The 27,291-nt window shown below is 39.6% G+C and overlaps 1 protein-coding gene and 1 long non-coding RNA gene across 5 annotated transcripts; one reads left to right on the forward strand and one right to left on the reverse strand.

Annotated features, from left to right (window-relative positions):
* Window positions 1-54: 54 nt before the first annotated feature.
* Window positions 55-24,723, forward strand: LOC112557785 (bifunctional 3'-phosphoadenosine 5'-phosphosulfate synthase-like). Of its 4 annotated transcripts, XM_025227827.1 has the most exons (13): window positions 55-214; window positions 983-1,018; window positions 17,110-17,460; window positions 18,014-18,152; window positions 18,671-18,789; window positions 18,926-19,039; window positions 19,381-19,492; window positions 19,627-19,832; window positions 20,313-20,444; window positions 20,658-20,787; window positions 21,032-21,174; window positions 21,944-22,069; window positions 22,769-24,723. In XM_025227827.1, the coding sequence occupies exons 1-13, from the start codon at window positions 176-178 to the stop codon at window positions 23,003-23,005; spliced, it is 1,884 nt and encodes a 627-aa protein (XP_025083612.1). In that variant the 5' UTR covers window positions 55-175; the 3' UTR covers window positions 23,006-24,723. The 4 variants fall into 4 exon arrangements, with proteins under 4 accessions (XP_025083612.1, XP_025083621.1, XP_025083628.1 ...); XM_025227836.1 differs by lacking the exon at window positions 983-1,018 and having other exon boundaries at window positions 56-214; XM_025227843.1 differs by lacking the exons at window positions 55-214; window positions 983-1,018 and adding an exon at window positions 3,530-3,713.
* LOC112558024 lies at window positions 24,410-27,290 on the reverse strand. The gene is made up of 2 exons (XR_003098055.1): window positions 27,139-27,290; window positions 24,410-26,710 (listed from the first exon to the last, which is right to left on the reverse strand). It is a non-coding gene; the product is annotated as an uncharacterized LOC112558024 (long non-coding RNA).
* Window position 27,291: the final 1 nt, after the last annotated feature.

A 27,291-nucleotide genomic window follows, 5' to 3' on the forward strand; every position in this document is an offset into this window, starting at 1 on the left:
GAGCATAACAGTTTTTTTCTATTCTAAAAATAACATCAATTACATCATAGCCCGAAAAACGTTCGTGGGGTTTGTTTTAAACTTTGACGAGGCGGAAGTGCCAACTCAACTGGAGGTGAAACAGAGGTAACAGGGATTGAAGGTTTGAAAAATAGAACCGAAGAGCAGCAGCACAATGTCTTGTGAAAGCGGCGAAAATGCAAGCAACCCTCATGTAAGCATATGTGTGCATGCGTGTGAAAAGCGTAAGTCCTTCATAGACAAAAGAGATTGTTTATCGTCTCTGGAATGCCGACTACTGCCAGTCTGCAGTGCATTTATCAGCATACCTTTCGTGTATACCACTACACCCAAACCAGTTCTTAAAAATTGTGGTGCTTTATATGGTCTGGTTTAGCTCCAGTTTTCTTATATTGTTAGATTATCACCAAAGACTGATGAGAGCGAGAGGCTATGTAGTAAAAGAAACTGTTAAGCATTTCCAGATGGTCCACATTTAAGTGATAGAGCTTTCAACCTCTTAGCTCTTCTGTCTATGGAAGTAAGATTACCTCAAAGCCTAGTCCACACAAGCACCAGTCCGAGGTTGGTAAATAACCTAAACGTTTTCCATTTACACTCACAACCCTGTATCTTGATCGCATGATTCAGTAGCCATGGAATCGATATAGGGGTCTCAGACGCAACTGTATCCCAGGTTTGTAATAAATTCCTATGGAGAGAGAATGGCGAAGTTTTGAATGCAACAGTCTGAAGCCAGTTCTTTTACTGCTTCACTATTTTGATTGTTTGTGATTGTTGTAGTCAACATAAATGTACATTGCCAAAAGAAGTGTGGGTAGCAGTTGTTTCAGGCATTTGTCATCCTTACATGGGTAACATGGTCTTGAAAAGGGGGAGGGTTTGTCTCATCTATAAATTTGTATGAAGCATAAGGTTATGTTGACTTTTGTTTCTTTTTCGATTTTTTTCTGATTTTCAGCAGGATGTGTCGAATGATGAGTTTCCAGCAGTGGAAGTAATGTTAATTGTACATAATACTCTCATAATAGTCATAGGCTATCCCAGGTTTGTTGGAGCTGATTAATAAAGCATGGAGATGGGCTTGTTCCTTTCCCTTACTTCTCTGCTTTTTTTTCTTAAAGTATTTTATTAGTTTTGATTGTTTTCTACACTGTTTATTGCTGGGTGATAGCTAATTTTAAATTTTCAGGTGAGACATGTAATTAGTGGTTCTGGGTTTCCTATTCAGCTTGGTGGCTAGTTTTAAGGGTTCACTGTTCAGCTTGGTGTCTAGTTTCCATAGTTGATCGGCCACTTTGTTTTATCTTTACTTTAAGCTACTTCCTAATTTTCAATGGTGGAAGCACCATTAACAATTTCATTTAAGATTTGTTTTACTGACAGCTTTTTAAAGCATGACATGAAAATGAGGTACACTTCTCAATTACACTTCTTCTACAATTTAATGTGCCATGAAATAGAATAAGAAATAATAAGGCACCTTTTTCTCATGCAAATAACTAGATATTTCTTACTGGTTATTATCTGGTCATACAAACAAGAGAGCAAAAATAATGTCAATACAAAAAAACCAACCCAGATACAGATCTAACTTTTAATACCAAATATCAGTCACTGGGTTATTTGTTTTAAGGAGAAGAAACTTTAAGCTTTTACTTCACATATTCGGAGTCTTATTTAATGAAAAAACTGTTTTTTGTTTGCCAGTTTTTTTGCTTTGTAGAGTATATTGATGTTCTCAGGATGACGTGAAGGTATTGATGGCATCTCTTCAGATTTGAGCTCATGGGATCATATTTCAAGCATCTTAATATAAGGTTTAAAATCTGACAGCTGACAGAATGTTGGCTGCTTTATTGACAGAATAGAGCATTAGGCCTTGGGGTGCTATTAGCATCAACTGTGGCCTGATGAAATGATGCCCATCCCATCCAGCCTTTAATTAGTTGACACACTATGCATTCGTTGGAGGACGTAAGTAGGTTTAATAACTCCAGCTACTGGCTTGCATAGTATTTGGGAAAATCTGTATAAACCTATAGCATAGGTTAACTGTTAGAAACCTACCAGTGCTGTGGCTGTCATTGCTTTACTTAATTAACCCTTATTCTGCGGCAATGTCACATCTCTGCCATCTGCGACCATGGGAAGTCAAGTTCAACAAATAGCCATTTCTTGAGTTACTAAGAAGGGTGTTATATAAGTGGGTTTTTTTTCAAACAGTTTAAAATTTTTGGAAGAAACAATTATAATAAATCAAAATATCAGCGGAAGAAAAGTTGAGCAAACAAAGCTGAGTATCCAAGCACTTAAAGAAGCGAACGTGACAGCAGTTTCAAAATATGAGCAGGACGTCATAAAACCACGTATCCATTATAAAATGCACTGATCATCGGCGACATCGTTGAAACGTAGAGATCCAAGATCTAGTTTGCAGAAATTTCAACGATAAAACACAGGCCCATTAATCAGAAAATGGAAAACCGCAATGATCGGCATTACTGAAAAAGTTAAAATGTTCTGTGGGCACAAGTAATCCAAATGATGCACAGATCTAAAATATGGCAAGATGGCGCTGACGTTACAGTTGAAATAAAATGCTCTGGAAAATTGATAGAAGTTGCGAAGACACAGAAACCAATCCAGAAACATAGGTAATGATATCATTGGTACACAAAATCTGACCCAGATAAACGGCCAAAGACGAAGTGTGCTGAAGATCTGTCACCATCTAGCCATTTGCATGAAGGGACATCACTCTCGTCAGTCATTTAATCTGGTCAGAAGCACATGGTGTTAAAGAATATTAAGAACGTTAAGAAAACTAAAATATTATTGTGTGTCTATGCAGAGACTTCATGAAGACCTCTTAAAAACATGACATTAATAAAAAAAAAAAAATTATACAATTCACACATTCCAATAGGCAGGGCTACTGAAACTACTGCTTCTGGGCAAGGTTGTTGTGTTAACACCCACCCCTATATCTAACAATTTTATGCCTTTGTACACAAGCTCCTTTGTATTGTTTTTATGCTTTCATTCTTGTGAATGTTTTGCAGTGTATTAATATGTGTATTTGTCACTCATCAATATTTAAGTTTGTGGCTAATTTATGCTTCAACAACTTGCATAACATTAAAAGCTTAATTGTAAAGCAGTCAGCAGTTGTGTTGGTGTGTGTGTGGGTTTTTTTTTCTGAGATGCTGACTTTTAAAACTCTAGTACGTGAGTGGGAGCGGGGTCTCTGCTCAATATCACAATTTTCTTGCTAGGTATGGCTGTTAATCAGCCTGTGCCGCAAATTAAAATCAGTAGTCCAATCACGAATTGGAGGTGGGTGGACAACACCTGTTATGTTGATTGAACTGTTCATATCCATGTACTTATGAATTAACTCTTTTGGTACCACTCCCATGCAGAAACATAAGGTAAAATACACTGAAGGGGTTAAAATTTATTTCCTAGTACACTGGTGTCTATATAAAAAGAGCTCACAGTCTGTGTTAATCTGCATGTGACTTGGCTGTGGAGCAGCAGCTTTGGCCAGTTTCTAATTTCTAATTTATCTTTAAAAAAAAAAAAAGAAAGACTTAAGAGAAAGAAATCTTTACACCACTACAGACAGGTCTTTGCAGTTAAAGGAAATCACTATGTCCGGAGCTCACTACACTCAAGCTTTGTCAAAGGTAAACTTATTTTACCTTGTTTTTGTTTTCACTGGTTTCTTTGTGCTAGACCAGCCTGAATATAGGAATATCCAGTGAAAAGCATTTGCTTACAATTTCTTGTTTATCCTCCAAACAGTTATCGAGGTAAATGGAAACAAAACATTTCAAGCAAATACTTCTCAGAGAGACAAACATAAAATCCCAGAAGAAGCATAAAAAGTTGTTTGGACTTTCCAGAATTTGTTTAAAGGAGAGTTGAATTGTTGAATGCTATTTTCAAATAGTCTTCAAAAGGTTCTTCTTCAGAAGATTCGGAGAATGTAATTGCACTTAGCTCATTGAGTTGTCGTGCTACAGACCTACCCTGTCTTCTAATAATTCGGCAGGGATGGGAGACCATTTTTTTTAAATTATAACTTTTCTTGAGCTTATTCTGTAGCTATCAAATCAGGCTTGCTCTTGCACACTGTGTTTACTGGCTTCCTGCATTATTAATTTTTGTATCAACATCTGCTTTGATATTTTCTCATGTAAGTAAAAACTGGACTAATGTGCTTGACACCATTTACACCAGCGGTTCTCAACCTTTTACTTGTGACGCCCCCCTGAAGAACAAAGGTACGTCCGCGCGCCTCCCTTAGCCAGCAATGTAAGCTAATTTCACGAATACCGGTATAAGAAACTTTAAAGAAATGACCACCTTCGCGCCCCCCTGGTAAGCACGTCGCCGCCCCCCCTCCCCCCAGGCGCGCCCCACAGGTTGAGAACCGCTGATTTACACCTTCCTGCATGAATGATTCTGCATCCGCAACTGCCTTGGTACTTTCTCATATAAAGAAATTCAACTTCTGTCTTTGATACCATTTTAGTGAGACTCTAAACATCTAACCGGGAAATCAAATTTCTCCTTGGGGAGATGGTGATTAATGAATGAAAACAAATTTCACTGCTCACATGTCTTCAAGCATGACACAAACGCACTCTTTGTAAGCAGCTTACATTTTGCATCCAGTGATAGAAGCGGATTATCTTTCAAAAAAAAAAAAAAGCATTTTACGCCTCATTTCCACTTTTAATTTTGTTAAAAAAAGTGCGGAATCTAAAATTAACTTTCATTCAGAGTCAGTTTGGTATTTAGTCAGAATCAACAAGTGGATGCTGCGTTCTTTCAAAATTTAAAATAATTCACAAACGTTAGCTTGGTTTTATAGCTTTACTCATTACTGTTCTGGTGAAGCATATGACAAAGACATCATGACAGTTAGTGTAGTCGTCTGTTTTAAAACACATGTTACCTTAGCTAATGAATCAACAAGGGAAAAAAGTACTTCATCAAAACGTAGACCTTGAAAGTGGTGAGACTAACACAAGCTACCAAGTGTTGTACGGATGCCGTAAGACAAGTCGGGGGAGGGTTTGGCTACGTGTCCGTGCACAGGCAAATATTTCAGACGCTCGTTGTTTTCAAATTCCGTAGCAAGTGTCCACGTCGGGAGAGCCGTTAATCCTCGTGTTTGAGGCGCTCCTATGCATGAACAGGAAATGAGGAACACGCGTTGTTCATGCCGCGTTTACAACTTGTGGCCCTAGACGTGGACGTGAATCTAAGCCTGTAGCTGTCATTTGCTACACATCATTGTACATGTATATATATCATTAGAGAAGGAAATTGGGATGTGTGTATATATTTAATGCTTTATGGATTTTACTTTCCACGGATGAGCGAATTTATGTGTAGAGAGATATAAGAATATATCTAATTTATGTGTGTATATATTTGATACTATTTAAGTTTTAAGCTATGCGGATAACAATTTTTAAACATCTCAGTACCCTAGAAAGGAGGAAAAAAATAAAATGAAGGTATTTTGGTTTTATGGTACGCTACTGATCATATACTGTGGAAAGGAAGTGGGATGGGGGAAGGTCGTCGTGATGTCTTTGCTGTCCCGTTGTTCTGGCGGATAACAGCAGCTATAAAGTGACCACACGTCCGATTTTGACCGCTTGTCCCGTCTGCTCATAAAATGTCTCGTTTTCATTTAAAAACTCGATCAATGCCCCACTGGTATTTACAAATCTGAGTACCGTATATTGATTCATATCCGTGCCTTTGGGTTTGGCTTTTGCCCATCGCAGTTTGATTAATAATGTCAAATTTGTCTCCTTTAATTACCGCCTTTCTGGGTCTTCCCTCTTCCCCCACCGCTTTTTTTTTTTTTGCGCTCGATCTTTGTCGGTGACGACACCATGATCGGCACGTGTCCCGGTATCGCTCCAGAAACCTCTGGTCACCCTTAACTCTAGCATTTAAATTAATGAACACCGCTCAGTCTCTCATTGCTGTCCGAAACATGCGCTCTGATATGCGTGCTGTTGCTGTCCTAGCGGTGCGTTCCCTGTCGCCTCTCATGACGCAGGGGCTTTGCCAACACTCTCCCAACCTCCCAGTGTTTTTTTAAAACCCTTCTAACGCATTCTCTAGCAGCTCTGACATTAGCGTGTCCATCGTCTAGTGACATTTACGTGGTGGCAGTGCATTTTGGATGAGCGGTGTAACTAGAAGACTGACGTGACGATGGCGAAAACTAATGTCACGCCATTTCTGTGACGTCAACAACGTGCAACACAATCGTACTGACCCCTAACGGTCGCTGTCGGTAGGGGGAGCATGTAGCCATATTTCGTAATGTAACTTCCCGTGTGCACTGTTTTTGAACTCGCACATTTTAGGTTTGCGACTAAAGCTGGTATAGCACTCCAAGCTGTTGCTCTTTTTTCACTACTATCTCTCCAGCTTTCTTTTCTTTATGAATCCCCCCCCCACCGGCTCTCTCTCTCCCGATGTGTTTGCGTGTGTGTGACACGGAAGGGGGGCCTCAGGCATGTGCAAACTGTGCATCTGTACATACACTTCCTCCACAAAACTACAGTCAAGGCCGTTCTTAACCGGGCAAAGTGCCGAAGCATCAGACCTCCGAAGTAATGTTAATTTGTGAACAAGTTTAAACTTGTCACATTGACCTGAGTTCAACGTCCCGATCCTCTGTGATCTTCACACTCAAGATCGCCAAACTTGGTCAAATGCTCGACGACATTAGCCTGGTTAAGAAGGGTCTTTTTTGCGATCGTTCCGCCGAGTAATGCCAGCATGTGACCATAGATTAGTCTCGTGTCTGGCTTCCAACGTTCTTGCTTTGTCTACAAGATGTTACCTTGCAGTGTCTGCGACCGTGACACGCGAAGTGCTTCCCCGACTTTCGCAGTTACCCCATATTGTGACCTGTGCGGGCGAAGTATATCGGGTAGCAGTTGAAAACTGAGAGGGCATGATAGTGTTACAGTTTTTTTTTTTTTTTTTTTTTTTGCTAATGTCCCTGATAAACGTGATAGTACTGTTTCTGACCCTTGTCAAGGGACTTTGGTGTCTGATTACTGTTAAGTGACGAAACATTTTTTTCATTTATTTATTTTAATCTCAGTTCAGAAATTCTGAATCACACTTTTATATAAAAGCGTCTCATGGCAGCGAAACTCTCAAGCGAAGATTGCTTTGTCATTCAGCAGGTTGTCAAAGGAGTGCGTGCATTTCAAATGCAGAAATTTTGCCTGCCTTGAGTCCTACAAAGGTATGTTTGTTTTGTCGAGGAAGCTTAGGCCATGCTCTGGGATCTTGAACTCAAGAAGTAGGGTGTTGAAGCCTCGTTTGGATGTACCTTTGTAGATTAGATTGACCGCTTGATTGCACACTTCAGCCAGTTTGGTACACAAAAACCTAGCAAATATCTCAAAATGTGTAAAACATGCATACACTTTAGAGAAATTGTAAAAAAACAAACAAGCCAACAACCCCAAAATAATAATGGTTTTGGGTTTGGCCTAAAATGAATTATCTCTCGGTAAGTTTATGGTGTAATGAAGATATAAAAGGGCATCAGAAAATTTTATCAGCATGTTGGGTGGTAGATAAAATCTCTAGACATGTGCATAGCGCGCAAGGGGGTGGGTCGGGCGCTTGTTGGTTCACACACTTGACACAGAAACCCACTTGTTGTAGATAACTCTTATACACCTATGTGTCAGGGGTTACATAAAGTTAGTCTTTTTTAACTTCATTTGAAATCGCACGAGTAAATACTGGATTTGTAAGCATTTAAAAATGATTGTGATGAAAGTTGTGTCCCTCTTGCATCAGAAAAAAACCTTTAAAGAGAAACATGAGATTAGAATGGTTGCAGTCTTAGCACTGACACAACCGTTGAAAATAGAATTGTACACAAAAATTGATACACATATTATGCCAAACCTATCGACGTATTCAATAATATGAAAAAAAACCCTTATGACAAGAGTATTAGAACGCTTGTCAATATACATGTTGCCTTTAACTGGTCGTTGTATGGAACGACTTTTATCGCTTCAGCACAGGATTGTAGAAACTGTATCTTGACACTTGAGACTGATCTTCATAGTGACAGGTGGTGTCAAAGTGAACACCTCATGACTAGTATAAATGCAGGTAACATGTACGTGCATTTACGGTCATTCCATGGCATGCGTACTTCTATGTAATTGCTCCTGTTCGATGCCAAAGTCAAAGTAAACGAACATCAATTGGTACTTGTATAACACGGCGTCTTCGCTTCTTGATGATTTAATATAAAGACAAAGGTGCCAGGTCTCAGTGAAAATAAAAAGACGCGTAAAAACAGGTGGCACACACAAGAAGAGGTGGTCCACCGTGCCAAGCCAACGTGGCCTAACTGCAGAAATATCGACCTGTGTTCAATGAGGCGTCTTGTGCCTTGGAGATATATTTCAGTCGCAGCTTGTCGCCTCGTTCCGTTTGAAGAAAAAACAAAATTAAAAAATCTGTTGCGTGTGCATCAAGTAGATATGAGGAAAAACAATCTGTTTACTGTTTTTTTAAAGCCTTCTTACTGGCTTCAAGTGGTTGACTGTCATTATTGCTTGCATGTTAGTTCGATTGTGTTTTGCAATATCAGCACATACACAGCAGCACGGCCAGTAAATAGTGAACAGTTTCCATGTCCATAGAAAATACTTGTGGCGAAGAAGAGGTCCGATCACTAGAGCCAGGATCATGAGACTTCGTTGGCATAAAATAATTTGTTTTCCACTTAAAAAAAACACTGATTCACGCTGTCCCCCTCCCCTAATCAGTCTCTCCCCTCTCCTCCCTTATTCCTTTTATCCGTCTGTTGCTTTTCTTTTAAGCTTGTGTATTTATGCACGCCTACCTGTTCATGTGGACTCCATTTACCTTCAGAACGGAAGCTCCTGTCGGGACTTCAAAGGCCAACAATTACATCGCTGAGCTGCCAGTGATCTCTCTAGTTTCCATTTTACAAATTTATATTCTAGTTAGGAAGAATTGGAAGAAGTGACTGAAAGTGGACCCACCACGCGCACAGCTGTTTAAAATAAATGCATGAGTTGTCACCAGCGTCAGCTACATTCAGTGACAGAGAGCGTTTTACGGCTGCACGTAGCCAGATGATGCTCCGATCGCCTATCAAAATTCGATTAACTGTCATCTCAAATCTGTAAGCCTCGGGCTCAGACCACAGCCGTTTATGTATTTAAGAAAAATAAGTGCGGTCATTAACATTAATGATGTTTAACGAGAGTCCCTCACACTTCCACACATGTCTTGCTTCTTTGCATTAGTTGCTGATGACATAAAACACCAATTTCCAACACCCTACTTACCTTCTCACTTCCACGTGTCCAAATCCCTGGTGGAGAAGTAATGCAAAAGTGAGAGCGTGTAAATGAACTTGCGTGTGTGAGTTTGCATGTTGTTAATTCTCCTCCCTCTTAACTAGCACCAAGGTAGAACAGTGTTACACATTTCTACCTTCCATTTTTTTATTTTTAAGTCGAGCGCTGCGACGTTCTAGTTTCTTACCTCACGCAATAGGTGCAGGGTAGTGACGAGGGTTTTATTTTTTTGTTAAGTCAGAATCGTTGACGAGTGGAGGCCCACCTTTTCCTCGCTTCCCGATTGGCGGAATCGGGGTTGAGAGCGCGGGGCTGACGGGCATGCACTCTATTTATTGACGGGCAGTGAGCCTCGCAGCACGTATCACGCTGTGGGCAAGTCTGGCTAACGTTTATCATCCCCAGCTCCGCCAGTGTCCTCACTGCCTTAGCTCTGTACTAGCAAACCACGGGCTAGCGGCGTCATGACTGGAGACAGTGTACCACTACAATCCGTAAGTTCCTCTCTTGCGTTCTTGCGAGTCTGCTGCTGGGTAGTGGTGGTGGTGGTGGTTGGGGAGGGGAAGAATTTGGGGTGAGGATTTCGTGTCACTGCGACTTGTTTCGGCGCGACCCGACCCTCCCGCAATGCATGGGAATGTGTCCCAAATTCTGTTAAGCGTAGACGTGAGGTTATGAGAGTACTTTGGGCTGCGAGCATGCGTGTCTCTTATTCCGTCTTTGTTTCTCTGGGATTATGATTGGCGTTTATTCTATATGTCCGCAGCTTGGTGTGGGTGTGTCCTGGGGGGCGGGGACGGGGTAGGGAGGTTTAAATATAGGCGTGTAGTTAGCTCTTATCTGAATGAAACAACTCATGTTTGTGAGTCACGGTGCTTTTAAAAAAAAACTTTTGCTGTCACTGCCGCCGTACTTTTGTAAAAGTAAAAATAACTTAGCACGCGCTTAATTTTAATTTGTAAAATGACATTTTTGAACAGGCACCGCACATGAAATGATCGTATCTATAATACTATGAACCTTACCTTAAAAGTTTTGTTGCTTTTGTGTTGATAAGATAAATAGTGTGAGGGTTAAATTGCCAATTACGCCACAGGTTTGTGTGGTTTGTTTTTTTATATTTTAGCTTCGTCACATGACATCGAGGAATTTGGGTCAGTATTGTGGAAGTCTCAGAAGCATAAATGTTGAGGGGTGGGGTGGTCAGAAATGAAGAATTGTAAGGTGAGTTCAGGCTCTCCGTGACGATCAAGTTTCATGCTGTAGTGGAGCAACCACTTCTTTCCTCAAGTTTACCTTGTTTCCAACAAAGCAAACACCAGTCCGCCTCTAGCCACTGACAGGATGACTAGCAGTCAGCTAATACTCTTATTGCATTTTAGCTGACTGTTAAGCGCTAGCCATCGGGCGAGCAGCTTGCTGTACACTCGACCCCTTTAAGGACCTTTTCGGGGAGTTAGACATGTATGTATGCAAGGATGTATGGCCCTCACCCTAGTTACGGCTTTTACCTTTTCCGGTTTTGATGTGGGCTCTATGGCTCATCGCTTCGTCTGCCGCATCTGTGCTTACTACGAAATAAATTGTTGTCAAATGTCCGGCCTTGTTTCTCGTGAACTTTCTAAACAGAGCAAACAAAATTGTGGACGTTGAAAATTCGCAGGAGACGTTGGGCGCCTGTAGTTCCGGCGAAGCGTCATTCGCTGTCGTCATCAACATGACCTGTCACTTCCAGAGGTCTTTGTTTTACAGAAATGTCAGTGTGCAGATACTTGGTCATTCTAGTCTATTTAATAATTAATAATTAGGTGACTAATATTGGTTTAGTTCTCATCCTTAAAGTTCATCGGGAATCTTCAGAGTCCTCATGAGAAAATAATAGCCTCGGTACGTTTGTGTTTAATAAATTTAGTGAGAAGCACTGGGAAGTACTACTGTAGTAGAGAGATAGTCACCAAGCTTTTCAAACGTTTTTTTGATTAAAGCAATAGTTTTGTTTTACTTTTAAGTTTAAGTGTTACGCAAAATTGAAATCCTTTAAAAATTCGTCGCCCCGTTATAATATATATATATCCATTTATTTATCGCAATGATTGGGAAGAGATATTAAAGAGGAAGGTAAATATACAACCCCCCCAAAAAAATTTGATTTTTTTATTTTTGCGTCATATACAATTGCATATTAAAACACGGTTTTTGTTGTTGTTGTTGTTGTTGTTGTTGTTGTTAACTGTCGTTTTAAGCAACTATGAAACAGCTGAAATAAAACGATTTTAACCAGTCATGTGTAAAATGCATAAGAAATGGAAAATCAAACATGACTTTCTCACGCGAAGAAAGAATGCCTGTCTTATGACCCACTTTCTCATTTGTAATCGTTTGACAAATTTTAAAACGTTTTGTTTTAAAACGCAAATTTTAAAAGGTGTGACCTCCTTGTACAAAAATAACCATTTTTCTGGCAGATTTACTTAAGAAAATGTCACAGGAAACCAACAAAGAAAGGGAAGAATAGTAGCAGACGACACAATGCATGCTCATAACTGTTTATTGCACTCGTGAGATCTTTTTAATACTCTTTATTTTTATTTGCTGTCTTTATTTAATTTTATTGGCTCCACTATAGCTCTAGGGCGGTCCGGGGGGCGCAGTGGTTAACGCCTGTCACCCATACAGGTGAGGGTTGGCTGTCCTGGACTCAGCTGTCGTCTCGGGCACGTTGTTCTTTCTTTGCATGTGGCATATGTTTACAGGTCTGGCTGCCTTGACGTGATGTAGCGTAAAATACCAATTCCTCTGTAGGTCTAGGTGGGACTCTATCGTTAGGATGTGACGTTATCAAACTTATGTTTGTATTATTAGATACTTGTACCCAGGCTCACGCTTGTTCTTGCCTTCATTTAGGCACATTTTGAAACGCAGTATGTAAGACAGACTGCACACTTTTCAATCTGCAGAGGAGTTTACGCTGCTTCTGCTTCAGTGCTTCAGACTGCACAAAAATCGTTAATGATGGTGGTGGATGAGCAGTGAAATCTTATAACCAATTGAGAATGAGCCCCTCCCCCACCTGTAACAAGGTGGGAAATAATTGCTTAAAGCCGGCAAATTACTGTCTCGCCTCAGTCTGGGCAGGGCATGGGACGCGTCATTTGCGAGATGTTTTCACAACCGTGGAGAGGTGTGACTAGCTGTCCTTGCTGGAGATAGTCTTTACTCGGGTTGTCCTTCTCCTCTCCAATGCACACAGCTATACACACCATTTTCTCATACACACCCAAAAGCAAGCTGGCATGGAGTCACACGTCCTGTTTGTCCCCCATTTGTTCTTTTGTGTGTCGATGTAAACATCTTTATTTGGGGGAGAAAAAAACAAGGTGCCTAGCATAAATTTGAATAAGCGTCCCATTCTATGAAAATGTCGGAAAATTCTTTTGTCCGTCTCTCTGTACCTAACCTCTCAACCCGCAGTGTGAGAGAGTGGCGAGAGAGATCATTGTGATTTGTGTGCGACATAATATTGTTTTCCTTTCCATTTTTTTAAAATCCAGTTTGCCGTACGATACAGTAGTTTGTCAACACGTGAAAGTGTTGCAACAGATCGCAAGGCCATGATATAAATCAGCGTGGAACATGCATAGCACGAAAAAACCGGGCTACTTTTTTTTTTTCGTTTGGAATTTATGGGGCTGGGACAAGTCATAGAGTGCGCCTGTCCTGTTCCTGTAATTTTGTTATCCTGCAGATGTATCCTGTTGTTTACCTTGCTGGAGGGCACACAAAAGTGTACTGTGACATTTTTCTTTAGTTTTTTAAATGACTACTGTGGCGGCACAGCCTAAATTAGTGGTTGAAGTCGGCTATCTGGTGGTCCTTTAGAAACTTTAGTAAAGTCGTCTTTAAGTCTTCCACCTTCTGGGTTAGCATTTCTGTGAAGTATGGAATCGTGTCTAGATTGAGACTTGGGTTTTCTATCACGTAGGTCAGGATATACATAGGTCTAGGACATAAGATTTAACGACGTATAATGACCTATTAGCTAAAGTCTAGGACGACAAAAAACACCGAGTCATGGACGGAAAGCTGGTAGATATAAAGCGGGCAGCTCTGCTGAAGATCAAGAAATAAGAAGCGATGACGCCCACTTTGCTCCATACAGTTCTCTGTCAGTGACATTTTTTCATAGTCCCAGACCGCACCATTGTCACACTTCAGGCCACTAGTGTTGTCTGCCTTCTCCTGAACTGGACGATCATTTACGAGATTACTATATTCTCCAAATCTTAGCTAATAATCTCCTTTATACACAGACGGATCAGCTGGAGGCCACTAGAAACGGAGGAGGTGCAGTGACAAACACTCCAGAGTGTGATTCCTGCAGACAAGTACTCTACAAACTATAAGACAGAAGCCGAGGTTCTGCAGACTGCAGTTAGGATGCTCTGTAAAAACATTAAAAAAAAAAAGATTTACAACAAAATCTTCATCTTTACTTATGCTTTGTCAGCCTTGGAAGTCTATTATTATTAGATCAGATTTGGGGAAAATTAAGTTATAAATTAACTACACCTATTCATCTGTCAAAGATAGGGCTGGACGTCTGCCAACAACTACAACAGAGTTGTCAGCTTCCCTCGGCCATCATAAGAGCGAGCCAGAGCGATGGCATTGCTGACCTGCACATTTCAGTGATGGACGTTCTGGGCATTTTTTTCACACGAGTCCCTCCATCAGCCTCGTTTCGACAGCACCAGTTGGATGGTAAAAGGCGATTTACGCCTGGCAGACGGGAGCTGGGAGCATTTTGGATTTTGCGAGGCTATTCAACGACGGAGGCTCCGCCTTGGTGAGAGCGGGCAAGCGCTATGGGATTGCAATGCATGGCAGTAAGGACAGTCAGCTGCAAGTGGCGTGAACAAGAGGGAAATGGAAAGAGGAGCTCAAGCGGAGAGGAATGGATGGGTCAGACGATGTTTGAGCAGAAAAGAGAGCCTGGGAAGAAAAGGCCCGGCCACTTGTGGGGAGTTAAAAAACCTCTACGAGAGGCTGATGGAAAACGCCGAGGAATCTAGCTTTAATCGGTGCCGAAGCAGCTTTTCCATTACTTTGCTCTTCCTGTTCATTTCTCGGAAATAAACGGTTGTGCAGCGATCAATGTCTGGGGCGTTTTAAGTCACGGGCTTGGAGAATTCTTTGTCGTCAGCAGACGGACCGTTTGAAGACGAGAACCCATTCGCCTGTTCCTGGGTTTGTAGTAGTTGAGCTGATTTGTGTTTTGTATAAAGCTCTTAGCACGTCCTTCCTCCCAACAGTCCTTAACGCCAGCCTCTGCCATCAGCTAAGATCACCTCTAGAACGGCTTTACACTTGTCGGTCCCACCTTCACCCTGGTCTACCCACAGTCTCCTGTTCTTTTATGTCATCTCAATCAAATTTAGATGTCGTCGGTATGTATTCATTGAGTTTTTTCCCGCGTCTTGGTTGAGGCACAAGCAGGCCAAACTGTTGTTTTGAGGTCACAGTTTTCACGGAAGAAAGGGTTACGATTGGTGATTGTCAAGACTGTTTTGATGATTGCTGGAGCAGTAATTACCCTCAAGCACGCTGGAAGTGCTTTGTCAGAAGAAAGTGAAGACTCTTAGCTGCACTGATTGCTGTTTGTGGTGCTGAAGGAGACGTGATGAGGATGCAGGAAGCGGAGGTTGTCGAGCTAGCAACAAAGACTACCTCACGACAAAGCCCTTTTATCAGGTCATTCATTCATATATTCGTCTTTTTGACTGGCACCGGTCATTGGGGGGACGCACGCGTCTTTTCAGGCCTGTCTTGAACGATGGTGAGCAGGTCCTGTGCTGGACGACCAGTCTTTTACATTTCGTAAGTCAGTTCCTGCTCTGTCCACTTTAGTGTATATTGAACGATAGTCTCCGACAACAGTAGGGTGTAATCAGGTGTCACAGGCAGTAAAAGAGGACCGTATCCCGACGGGATCTGAACCCGTGAAGGCAATCCCAAAGGCAGGAGTAGATGGGCATACTATGAGAGCAAGGAAGAAAAGACAGGTGTTGTGGAGAGGAAAAGCACCGCAGGACAGAGAGGACGTGGAGGAGACGAGGATGGGACGGCAAAAGGAGGGAGGCAGGCGGGAGAAGAGCATGGGAGGAGGAGAGGGGTGCATCCTGTCAGCCACTAGGAATGGCGAGAAAGGCAGGGGTGAAGAGTTTCTGTGAGCGTTACCAGTTGCTTGAGACTTCCTGTGTCGGATGGGTCGATCAGTTTTAAAACACACACACACGCTCGCGTACGCACGCACCACGCACTTGTGTCGCGGAGGGGACCATGAGCCACAGTGCCTTTCAAAGTATGTTGAATGTACAGCTGCTTGGGGCTGTTCAGCTGTTGCTGGCTGCTTGAGTGGGTGACGAACAAAACAAGGCAGATAAGGCAAGCAGGTGTTCATCGAAGTGGCTGCAATCGGGTTGTTTATCTTAGAGACAGCTGTGGTGCAGGATGTGCAAATCCTCCAAAAACAACTTCTTCCAAATCGAAGGAGGCTGCAAATATTTGTTGAGATGAAACGGTTGTGTTGACAAGACAAAAGATAGATTTTCCTAATCTAGTAATAAATCAAACAGTAAAAAGTGATAACTACGTTAGGCTTTCCCATTTTCCTGTCTAGAACATGGACAATCTTCAGGTAAATCATGCTCTCTCTCTGTCTGTATTTTATGCACACGGAGACAGGCAGGTATTATTTTATCACTGCCCCTAAAACATTTATAGATGAGGACAGGAGGACCAATCAAATGGTCACTTTGACATGGCAGGCTTAATCAAGCCTGTTTGCATTGGTAGTAAAATTAAGTATGGAATAGGCAAAGACTGACTTTAAAATATTCATTGCATGGAAAATGGTTCATAAATAACTATCGAGCAGTAAGAAAACTGGTTTAAATTATTGACAGTTTTGGAGATTTGGGAACTATCTTATTAAAAGATGGTTTAATGTCCTTACACCATATGAGCCATGCTTGTCAGTAAATGTTGATTACAGTGTGTAGAAGCTCATACTCATCACTTGACACAGGGACATTCAGGTAAAGCTTAAATTTGATGTGGAGAAAAAGTGTTGGAAAGATAATTTGCTGTTGCGGTATCTATATAAAATGCTTTTTTCAGCCAAGTCAGAACTAAAAGTGAAATACATAACTGTGTAAAGAAGAGTAATGGAACAAATAAAAAATAAAATAATGGATAATAATGTGAAACTAAATATAAACTTTTGATGATTTTTCTATATTCAGTCTAGCATACTTTGCAGCAAAATTTGGTGATATGCTAAGTTCTTAGATTGCTTTTGCTCATATTGTCTGGAAAAGTTTGTTTTTGTGGAATCAGCAAAATATATGTTTAATTAGCAGTAAATCTGGGTGCATAATGCATTAGAAAAACAGATGTAGTGGAACCATGTTTTAGCCAACTTGCAGGCTTGTTAAATGAAGTTTGGGTTTGGTTGGTTTTTTTTTTTTTGTTTTTTTTTTTGTTTTTTTTTTGGTGAATTGCTGTTTAGTGTACACTCTAATTCCAGGAGCAGCATCAGATTAAGTATAAAGTAGACCTGCCTGTTTCTTACTTCATTCACCTCCTTGATTTTGTTGTTTTGCTGCAGGCTGTGCAGCGTGCCACCAACGTGGTGTTCCAGGCACACCATGTGTCCCGTGACAAGCGTGGCAAGGCTTTAGGTGCCAGAGGGGGTTTCCGGGGATGCACCGTCTGGCTGACTGGTCTGTCTGGTGCTGGCAAGACCACCATCTCCTTTGCACTGGAAGAATACTTGGTTAGCCAAGGTATACCAGCCTACTCTTTGGATGGTGACAACGTGCGCACAGGTCTGAACAAGAATCTTAGTTTCACCCCTGAGGACCGGGAGGAAAACATCCGCCGTATTGCTGAGGTTGCCAAGCTCTTTGCAGATGGCGGCATTGTGTGCATCACCAGTTTCATCAGCCCATATGAGAAGGTACTGGCTAATGCTTATGGCACATGTTGTTTGCATGAAATGATGATATTTGTCTGTCATTGGATATAGCAGACCATCAAATTTTGAGTACTTTAAACTGTTCATAATAGAGGTGTTGGCACGAGATTAGTTCTGCTGAAGATAATAAGAGACACTGACCATCAGCATGCATAACGCATGTCTGTAATTTACTTTATGTATGAGTGAGCATATGTTGTAGAAGTGAGAGTGTCTGTTATATGCAAATATGGGTGTATGGTTGTTGATGATTCAGTCTGTATATTATTTATATAAAGTGCTCTGAGCAAATCTTTGGAAAGGTGCTATATAAATCCTATTTAATATTATTAAAAAATGGAACCTTTTGTTGTATTTGATGCAATGAAAATACAAGAAAAATATTTCAGTGGAGTTTTCACCTTGGCAATACATTTTGTTAAAGAAGATATAATTAAAATAGGAATATGCATATAAAAAATAGAATATGTAAACATTTAAAACTTTTAAAATGTTTTGGGTAAGAACATAATGTAATTTTTCTTTCTGGCAACAGGATCGTGCCAAGGCACGTGCTCTGCATGAGGCTTCTGGGCTGCACTTCTTTGAGTGTTACGTGAACACTCCAATTGGCATTTGTGAACAGCGTGATGTCAAGGGTCTCTACAAGAAAGCCCGTGAAGGCAAAATCAAAGGTGTGCTAAGATATGGACAGAATATTGTATTTAATTAAGATACCTCGTCCTACTGGGTGAGCTGGCAGGCATGCATATGTGTGTGTGGTGTCTTGCCTCTGGGCACTGGATATTTCAAGACAAGAATGGATGATTGCTCCAGTTAGAACACAACTGTAAATGTACATTGTTAGACAAGTTAGAGTTTCTAAGAGTTAAAGATTGATTAAATGCCTTGTACCCTATTTCACATCTGACTGTATGGATACCATAGTGAATGTGTGTACGTGGTAAACAGGTGTACTAACAATTAAAAATGTCTGCTTAGCATCAGCCGTGCACAAGAACATTTACTGAATCAAAGTAAATCTATTTTTTCAAGTTTTGTTTTGTAGGAGGGCATGGAAGAGTTTTCATTGGATAAAAGTTAGAAGGAAAATAATGTCTTTTTTTTCTTAGGGGAGAGCATCATGGTGACTTTCCCCTCCAAAATTTTAACATTCTGGTGACTTATTCTTTTCTTTTTTTTTGTTATTCAGGCTTCACTGGTGTTGACCAAGCCTATGAGCCCCCTGTTAAACCTGAAATTACTCTCAAAGCTGGAGAGCTGACAGTGGATGAGTGTGTTCAGGACATTGTCACCATGCTGATGGAGGAGGTAGTCTTGTTTCACAGCTGTGGTCATTTTGCATTTAAAATTCTTGGATTTTGTGAATAAATTTATAATAAGGTATAAGTTGAATGTTCTTTCATATTACGCTCAATTAATTAGAGAAAATTGTATTGTTGTGCAGGGAGTAGTTCCCCGTGGAGCTGTGAGCACTGTGCGGGAACTGCTTGTTCCAGAATCTAGGAAAGCTGAGGCTAAAGCAGAAGCAGAGGCCCTGCCTTCTGTTGAGATAGACATGGTGAATACCTTTTATTGATAGTAACTCTTTGTGTGCCTATGTGCATTATAAGAACGAAGCCTGCATGTACTTATTTTAACCTGTCAACTGAACCGTCTTTGATCAACATGGTTTTGTAACTAATGCTGTAATCACTTGATTCATCCTTAAACCATGATCTCTTTCAGACAAAGAGCTGATGTTTTGGCAGATCTCCTTAAAATATCTTCTCCTTCCCTCACTTCATAAAAAAATGCAAACTGCACATATGTGGGAATGATATTATTGCTATGATTTCCATGATAAACCTAGTCCACTAATAGAAATGAAATATTCATGTTTCAAATTTGGTTCTTTCACAGCTGGACCTGCAGTGGACACAAGTGTTGGCTGAAGGATGGGCCTCCCCTCTGGCTGGCTTCATGCGTGAGAGGGAATACTTGCAAAGTCAGCACTTTGGCTGCCTCTTAGATGGTAAGTTACTGCAAAGAATGTGGTTTGTGTTTGTGAAAGTGTATAACCCAAGTGCAACCTCACTGTATTCATGTTTGATGCATGCCTCTAGCATTTCTTGGTGCAGGTTAAAATGCATTTACTGTTCTTGCCAGGTGGTGTCACCAATCAGTCAATCCCAATAGTTCTGCCTGTGAAAACTGCAGACAAGGAGAAGCTGGATGGATGTGCAGCTTTTACGCTTCGTTACGAAGGAAAACCAGTGGCCATACTGCGCAAGCCTGAGTTTTACCCGCATAATAAGGAGGAAAGATGCTCTCGCCAGTTTGGCACTTCCAATACTGGACATCCATATATTAAGGTAAGAGATGTTCCCTCTCATACTTGCAAGACTAATGCAAGAAGTGTTTGAAGAAGAAAATATATAGTCCCATACCTTTTAATGGTTGGGTGATGACCACATTTATCTTGCAGACAACTTTTTTGTGTATGGTGATGCTTATCTCCTCTCCCATGCTGTCTTTCCTGACAACCTTCTATGGGGTTAAATATCTAAAATGCAGAAAACTGGGAGGTGACAAATAGGGCATTATACTGTTTTTGATAAAGTGACCAGTTTTTCATGCAGAACAACTGTTTATTCATTTCACAAAGTGGAATTTTAACAAAATCCTCATTCTTTCTAGTTGTCATCATCAGATATAAAAGAGTTCAAAAGAAATTAATGCTTACAAGTTATTTTGTAAGACATTATTAATATTGGTACATCTTCTATCTGTATAATTTTGACACCTTGAAGATCCTAAAAGCTTGCTCTTGAATACAACCTGTTCTTTTACAGATGATATATGACAGTGGAGACTGGTTAGTAGGAGGTGATTTAGAAGTGCTTGAACGCATCTACTGGAATGATGGCTTGGATGAATATCGGCTGACACCAAAAGAGCTTCGGGCTAAATTTAGAGAGTTGGGAGTAAGTAGTTTTCATGAAGTTGTAATAGTAAATGAGTTTTCTCAACATTCTAAACTTGTTTACTTTCAACCTTCATCATAGTCTTCAGAAACAAATTTCCTATTAATATCTGAGTTATATTTTGTGATGTAATGATGTTGTAAGCTTTCTTAGACTGATACAAAATTATTTGAACTGTTTGAATTTAACTGTTTGGTTTTTTTTAATGTACAGGCAGATGCAGTGTTTGCCTTTCAACTGCGTAACCCTGTGCACAATGGTCACGCTCTGTTGATGACAGACACCCGCCGCCATCTTCTGGAGCGTGGCTACAAGAACCCTGTACTACTTCTTCATCCTCTGGGTGAGTTAGTCAAAGTTTTGGTCCACAACTGTGATGCTAAACTCTTTGCTGTTATGCATGATATATATATGTGCCATCCCAGATCTATAACAATGATGTCAATGTTATTAGGTGACAGTTTCCTTTGCTGAAATTCCAAAATTTTGTTTAATGCTGTGAAAGCAGATAACATTGAATGCAAGTTACCTGTAGCTAGATTATTAAAAACAAAACTAGATGATCAAGCTAATTATGTGTGGTGCAGGTGGATGGACAAAAGATGATGATGTACCATTGCCCATTCGAATGAAGCAGCATGCAGCCATTCTAGAAGAAAATGTCCTAGATCCTTCCAATACAGTCATTGCTATCTTTCCATCACCCATGATGTATGCAGGTCCCACAGAGGTAAACATTTTTTAATAAATTTGGGAATAAAATTTCCTTTATCTTCTGCTTGACATGTCACAGTTCCTTAGTTAAATCAAATCAAATCAAATCAGACTTTATTGTCTGTTGAGGAGACCCAAGACAGAAATTTTTCTTTTGCTCACACGGGCAGTCATACATACTCATACAGACATTTAACGCACACATAATAACTATCTGTTCATCACCTGCAGGCAAACAACATTACAAATTGTCATCTATGTCATCTATTGGCCAGAAATCCCTGCATTTCATTAATTATTTAGATTGAGCGCAGAGAGCTCGTCTTCGTTCGAAAGGGAGTGCACAAATTCTTCTTGCATGAAAGCTTAGCAAGTTAAAGTAGCAACAGAACTTAACGTGTGTCTCTTGCATTTCACAATTTCCACTCTTTGAACATTTTGATATGAAGGGAAGATAATTAACAAAAAACCCACTTGAATGATGGTTAAATAAAAGGACAAAGCCAAAACTGTTTGTGTAATGAGTCAAGGACTACTCCCAAATGCCCTCCCTTCTTTTGGCACTATCCATACAGTCTTCAATGAATGCCTTTAGAATATGTGCTGTCTATAATCACTATAATCATCTCTTCTATAAAATTTTGGTTTGCAAGGACTGGTTCTGTGTTGGCTATTAATAAACCTGTGATTGCTGTGTGATTCAGAAAATGGGTATATACTAGAACCTGACGCACTTCCAAAGGTGCAATATTAATGTCGTTAATTATTTTTCTGTAAACTTTTAGGTACAGTGGCATGCTAAGGCCAGAATGTCCACAGGTGCCAATTTCTACATTGTGGGTCGTGACCCAGCAGGCATGCCACATCCAGATGGTACAAGGGACCTGTATGACCATTCACATGGTGCAAAGGTTTGCATTCACTTGTTTTCAGTTTTTGTCCTCCATTTCAACTTTGTGTGCTTTTTACTCTATTTTTTTCTGACATGGAAATGTTTTTTTTTTCCTCTGTGTTGCTGCTTGGATGTGTTTCTTTCATTATTCTTGTACGTTTTTATTTTAGTCATTAACAGTGTAAAAGCATACTTTGTGCTTATACAGTGCTTGGGGAAAATGGTGAGGCTATAAATGTGCTACTGCTAGCAGTTTTATTTCAACTTATAATCTTTAAAACAGCAGGCAAACTATTGCCCACTAATTGTCTTAAAAGGTGGCAAACATGGAAAGTCCCTACTTACTTTCTCATAACTCATGGGTCATTATCTTGAAAAGCATAGAATTACTAAAGATGTATTTGAAAATCCTTATTTCCGTCATTTACTTGGTACCAGTCCTTACCAAACCTGCCAAAGGGGCCAATAAAGTATAGGGAATTCATCAGAAAAGAAAGGAAAACTACCAAATATCAGGACTTTTATCAAGTTGAAGGGCCTCAGATTGCTTAAAAACCATCTACAGTCAATGAATGCGTTCAAGAAAAAAATCTCATTTGTCATATTTGTACATTGGCTAGGGTTTAAAATTTCTGTATTTAAGTTACGTCACTCACATTTCATCCATTCATAAATACCTATGTAGGTTTGTACATTCTGGCTTCTTTCTTTCTTACAGGTTCTTACCATGGCACCTGGTTTAACTCAGCTAGAGATTGTACCTTTCCGCGTTGCGGCTTACAACAATGTGAAGCGTGCGATGGATTTCTTTGACCCAGAAAAGAAAGACGACTTTCTTTTTATCTCTGGCACAAAAATGCGCAAAATGGCACGTGAAGGCACAAACCCACCAGATGGCTTCATGTCGGCCAAAGCATGGCGCGTCATGGCTGACTACTACCAGTCTCTGGCTTAAAGGCCATCAGACTGGCATGTGAAGGGGTCCCTTGTACCTCAGCAACACGCAGTATACTTCCCTGGGGAAGCAGAGGGACTAAATTAATGGTTGCTTGTTGGAACAAACAAAAGAGGGAACACTGTTTTAGCTAAATGTTGACATTATCATTATACCATGACCTTTAAAAGCTTATCAGATAAATTCTCACTTTGAATCAAAAATCTTACTTTTTGCATGTTCTTGCTAACAAAATGTCTTTGTTTTGGCAACAACGTTGGCATGTCCAGGGCAAATGAACATATACCAATTTTGAGGAAAGCATTAAAAAAGATCTCATATAACTTCTTAAAGAAAATCATAGTTCTTAGCTAAGTCTTTTTCCTGTAAGATAACCATTTGGTGTTAAGCATCTTTTGCCAAAACTGGAGAGAAATTTAGACCATCTTATGCCATACTGTCCAAACTTGTGGTTTGTCTTTGCCTTGTACTGCAACAGATACTGTGATCATTTCTCAGCATTTACTTTTTTATATTTAAAAATGATTCAGCATATTGCATAAACTTTACAAGCTTTAAAGTAAATTATTTTTATTCCTTACATTTTTAAAATGCTTGTGCCTGATCTTTATTTCGACGTTTCTCCCTTCTTTTAATTTGACAAAAATGAAATATAAAGAAATAAGATTAAGTAAGATCTCGGGTTTTTTTCTTTCTCACAGCTCAGCAATTTCTGTTTGGTCATAAATGAGTTAAACGTGATAAGAGTTGGAGATTTTCAAGTCTTAGCTGTACTCAGATTTTATTAAGTTAATGGTCAAGTGCACACTGTAAACTTTTTAACCATGCAATGCAAAGATGAAATTCAGATAACCTGTTACATTACCTAAAGTAATGTTGGACATAATTTTATATCCTGACAGTAATGGATGGTGTTAAACCTGTGATAGTGATTATGAGGTCCATTACTGCACCTGCTTTTCAAATTACCATTGTTACTTAGTAAGACTATCTACTGTGCTATGAATATAAAGACTTCATGAAGAGTTTTAAGGGCTTAAACAAGGTATTAGAGTATTTTATGTGCAAATGTATGTATGTGCAAGCGCGTGTTTGTGTTTAAGAGGAGGCAAGCAGGATGCATGGAGGGAGAACTTGGAACTTTGTTGGTGGACAGTAGTCCTTTGAGAGATGGGTTGGTGGGGAGGCTGGTGAACATGGATGTGTGCAACGGGAGGCAGGTGAACATGGATGTGTGCAACACTATAGTCGTCACTCACATTAAAAGACTGTAGAGTTATCAATATTAATGAGGATACAATTTTTGTAAAACCTTCATGCACATAAACTTCCACATACAAGTGCTGCCTCCTCCATATAAAAGAGCATCAAAAAAACATTTTTGAAATGTTAATTACCTGTTTATTTTTTTTATTATTCCCAGGAAAACTTTTTGTGAAGTCTATTTTTCATTGCCCAGGAAGTAATGTACATATGAAAATACTCCCTGTATATTGTGTTTCTAGGATTAGAAATACCATGGAATAAAGGTTATTTCAAGAAAAGATTAGAGGTTTGGAGAGAAAGTGGGAAATATTACAATTTATATTTAAAAATGCTTTTGTTAGTTTTTCCCTTGCCTGTCCATTTTCTGGTACACAAAAGCCATGCTTCAGTGATAATGATTTTTAAGGGACTACAAACTGGTACTGTTGCAGAATAAAGCAAACAGAATGTAATTTTGTGGCAACTTGTTAAATGTGAGTGAGTGTCGGAGATGAGACAGCAAATGTGGCATGTCAGAGTTTACTTGCTGTCAGTACTAAAGCTAAATTGCATACCCACATTTTTCCTCATCACAAGACGACAAAAGTGACAATAAACAAAAAATGAATTTATTCCTGTGCAAAATTTGTTCTCTAAATATACAATATTTTGATGCATATGTGGTTTGAAAATTTGTAGAACAATATTTGCAAGATCAGAATATCTAAAATAAATGTGTTGGTAAAATAGCTAGAAATACAAAGTTTTGAAATTAGATATATGCTCACAGTCGTTTACAGGTAAGTTGAGGCACCTACTCCAAAAATTAAAATCTGTTATGAATATGAATTTTTTTAAAACCATAGTGTTAAAATACCATATTTTCAGCACATAAAAAAATGCTTTTGGGTACCTACAATGAAAGATTTCACTTTTGATCGAGAGATACAAAAATGCATACACACAATACCATGTCATATACCAAAACTTTTGGTGTCTTTATAACAATGATCAACTTTATTGGTCCCAGCAGGCAATTGAAACATGGGAAGGTGCTCTTGTTACAGTAAGCTAAAAATAAAAGTAGAACAAGTTCACTAGAGACGGTGATCTAAAGAATGACGTTTGAACTTCTTGAGATACAGTGTTTTGTATTCAAGCTCTGATGTGAAAAACAGCAATTGCAGAAATTCAAGTTTAAAGATTTAAGCTCAAAAGACATTTTGTCAGATCACTTTAAAAAACAGTTTTTAGTGTTTATATGCTAGACTGGGCATCCTACCATATAATTTAGGTCAATTCTAGTATACCAGGACCATACATTTCACCCTCACAGCTTTCTTGGTTGGCAACTATTAGCATTTTTGTCTGCACATGTTCTTGTCTTTGCCTCTCTGATGCAGGGATGGTTGCACGATCTGCTTTCCTACATATCTTTTCTTATTTTTTCTTTTGGTTGACTTTCAAAATAATTGATGGAATAACATCGAAGATGTTTCATCATCTGGGAGAGGTGAGCTGAGCCTTGACTGAGCTGTGACATAGTTGATTTGACATACAGTATGTGGCACCCACAAATGTTGTCTTTGGACATCTAGCCCAGATGGTGGCATTTCATTGGCATTTTGAGTTCAACCATGATGCATTCTCTTCAGATGATTGGGGGTCTGATATCCTTTCATACATGGGGCAAATGGCACGAGCAACTTCATATGCAAGAGTGTGTATTTTTTTTCTTAAGCTTTCCTGGTGCCTTGCCTTTGGCTGCCGCTTTGTTACAAAAACACCAAGACTTTGGGTCATCAGGACATCTCAGATGATGCAGATTTTCATCTGTTGACATGCAGTGTAACAGCTCAGCCAGCCAAGATAGCTCTCCTCAGGATTTCTTAAGTGCTTTTTGATGGCAATGTTGTAGTACTTTACAATAGTACTTAGAAGGCATTTTCAGTCAATCCTCCATATTCTCCTAAGAGCTGCCCCCATTCTTTTATGACAATAATTGACACATTCTAACTTCTCTATTGTGGTGTCACCATAAACCTTTGCATTTGTTGCTGCTGAGTGGGCGGTAGAGTCTCCGTCTGAGACCATACATGCATACCCAATGTTGTTTTTCTAGTGACCTGCTCCACAATATTAGAGAAAATTCTATCTCCATTGCCTTTGAAGAACCATCATAATTTACCACGTAGACTTGTGTTGTTTCTCCCATTCTTTTCTCTCATTTCAGTCATGTTTTTTACTTTGGTGCTGGCATATCCAAAGCAATTCTTGGAAAAAACTTCATAATCTAGTAATAGCCCCATCAAAACTTCTCTATTACTACACCGTGACCCTCTTGTGCCAAATACCATTAAAGGAAACCATATCATCAAGAGAAGACGCATTGCTGGAAACATCATTTTCATTAGCATCATCATTTTCCTCATCATTGGAATTAAACTGTCTGGCTGCTTTCTGTAAAAAATAAAGGAAATAATATTTATGCAGTACAAACTCTTTACACAATAAGCACAGCCTTCAACTCCTTTACTATGAATAAACATGTACAACTTTGTAACAAAATTATGATGTCAGCTTGACACAGATGCACACTCATTTTTGACAATTGTTTGTCATTTCTAATTATACCAACTTATTTTACTTTAACAGCAGTCAGCATGATATTGCTGAAGCTTAAAAAAAAGCATATTTGATCTTTAAATATACTATAATCAGCAAATGGTATCCAGTTACCTTTTATGGCATTTGCCATGGGGGGAAAAAAACCTGATGGAATTGCAGTTTTAATGTATAATGATTGCCCATGGCTGATTTACAGGACCATCCTTTTTAAAGCTCTTAGCCAAAACATACACAAAAAAAAACTCGAAATGCGTACTTACACATGAAAAGACTTGTGAGAATCTTTCGTCTGTCGGTTTGTTTTACTAGCATAAACTCACCATTTCTACAAATGATAAGAAATTTTCGGGAAGACCACAAACTTCTATGATTTCTCTACTCGTAGTTTTCCCGCGCGGAAATCTCCTATCTAG

This window comes from Pomacea canaliculata, linkage group LG1 (genome assembly GCF_003073045.1).
Source record: "Pomacea canaliculata isolate SZHN2017 linkage group LG1, ASM307304v1, whole genome shotgun sequence".
NCBI lineage: Eukaryota > Metazoa > Mollusca > Gastropoda > Architaenioglossa > Ampullariidae > Pomacea > Pomacea canaliculata.

Bases quoted from the DNA above. Each gene is read 5' to 3' on its own strand.
- LOC112557785 (XM_025227827.1), top strand. From the start codon at position 176: ATGTCTTGTGAAAGCGGCGAAAATGCAAGCAACCCTCAT. The intron at 215-982 runs GTAAGCATATGT...TCTGATTTTCAG, and splicing joins AAAATGCAAGCAACCCTCAT to CAGGATGTGTCGAATGATGA. The intron at 20,445-20,657 runs GTAAGTAGTTTT...TTTAATGTACAG, and splicing joins CTAAATTTAGAGAGTTGGGA to GCAGATGCAGTGTTTGCCTT.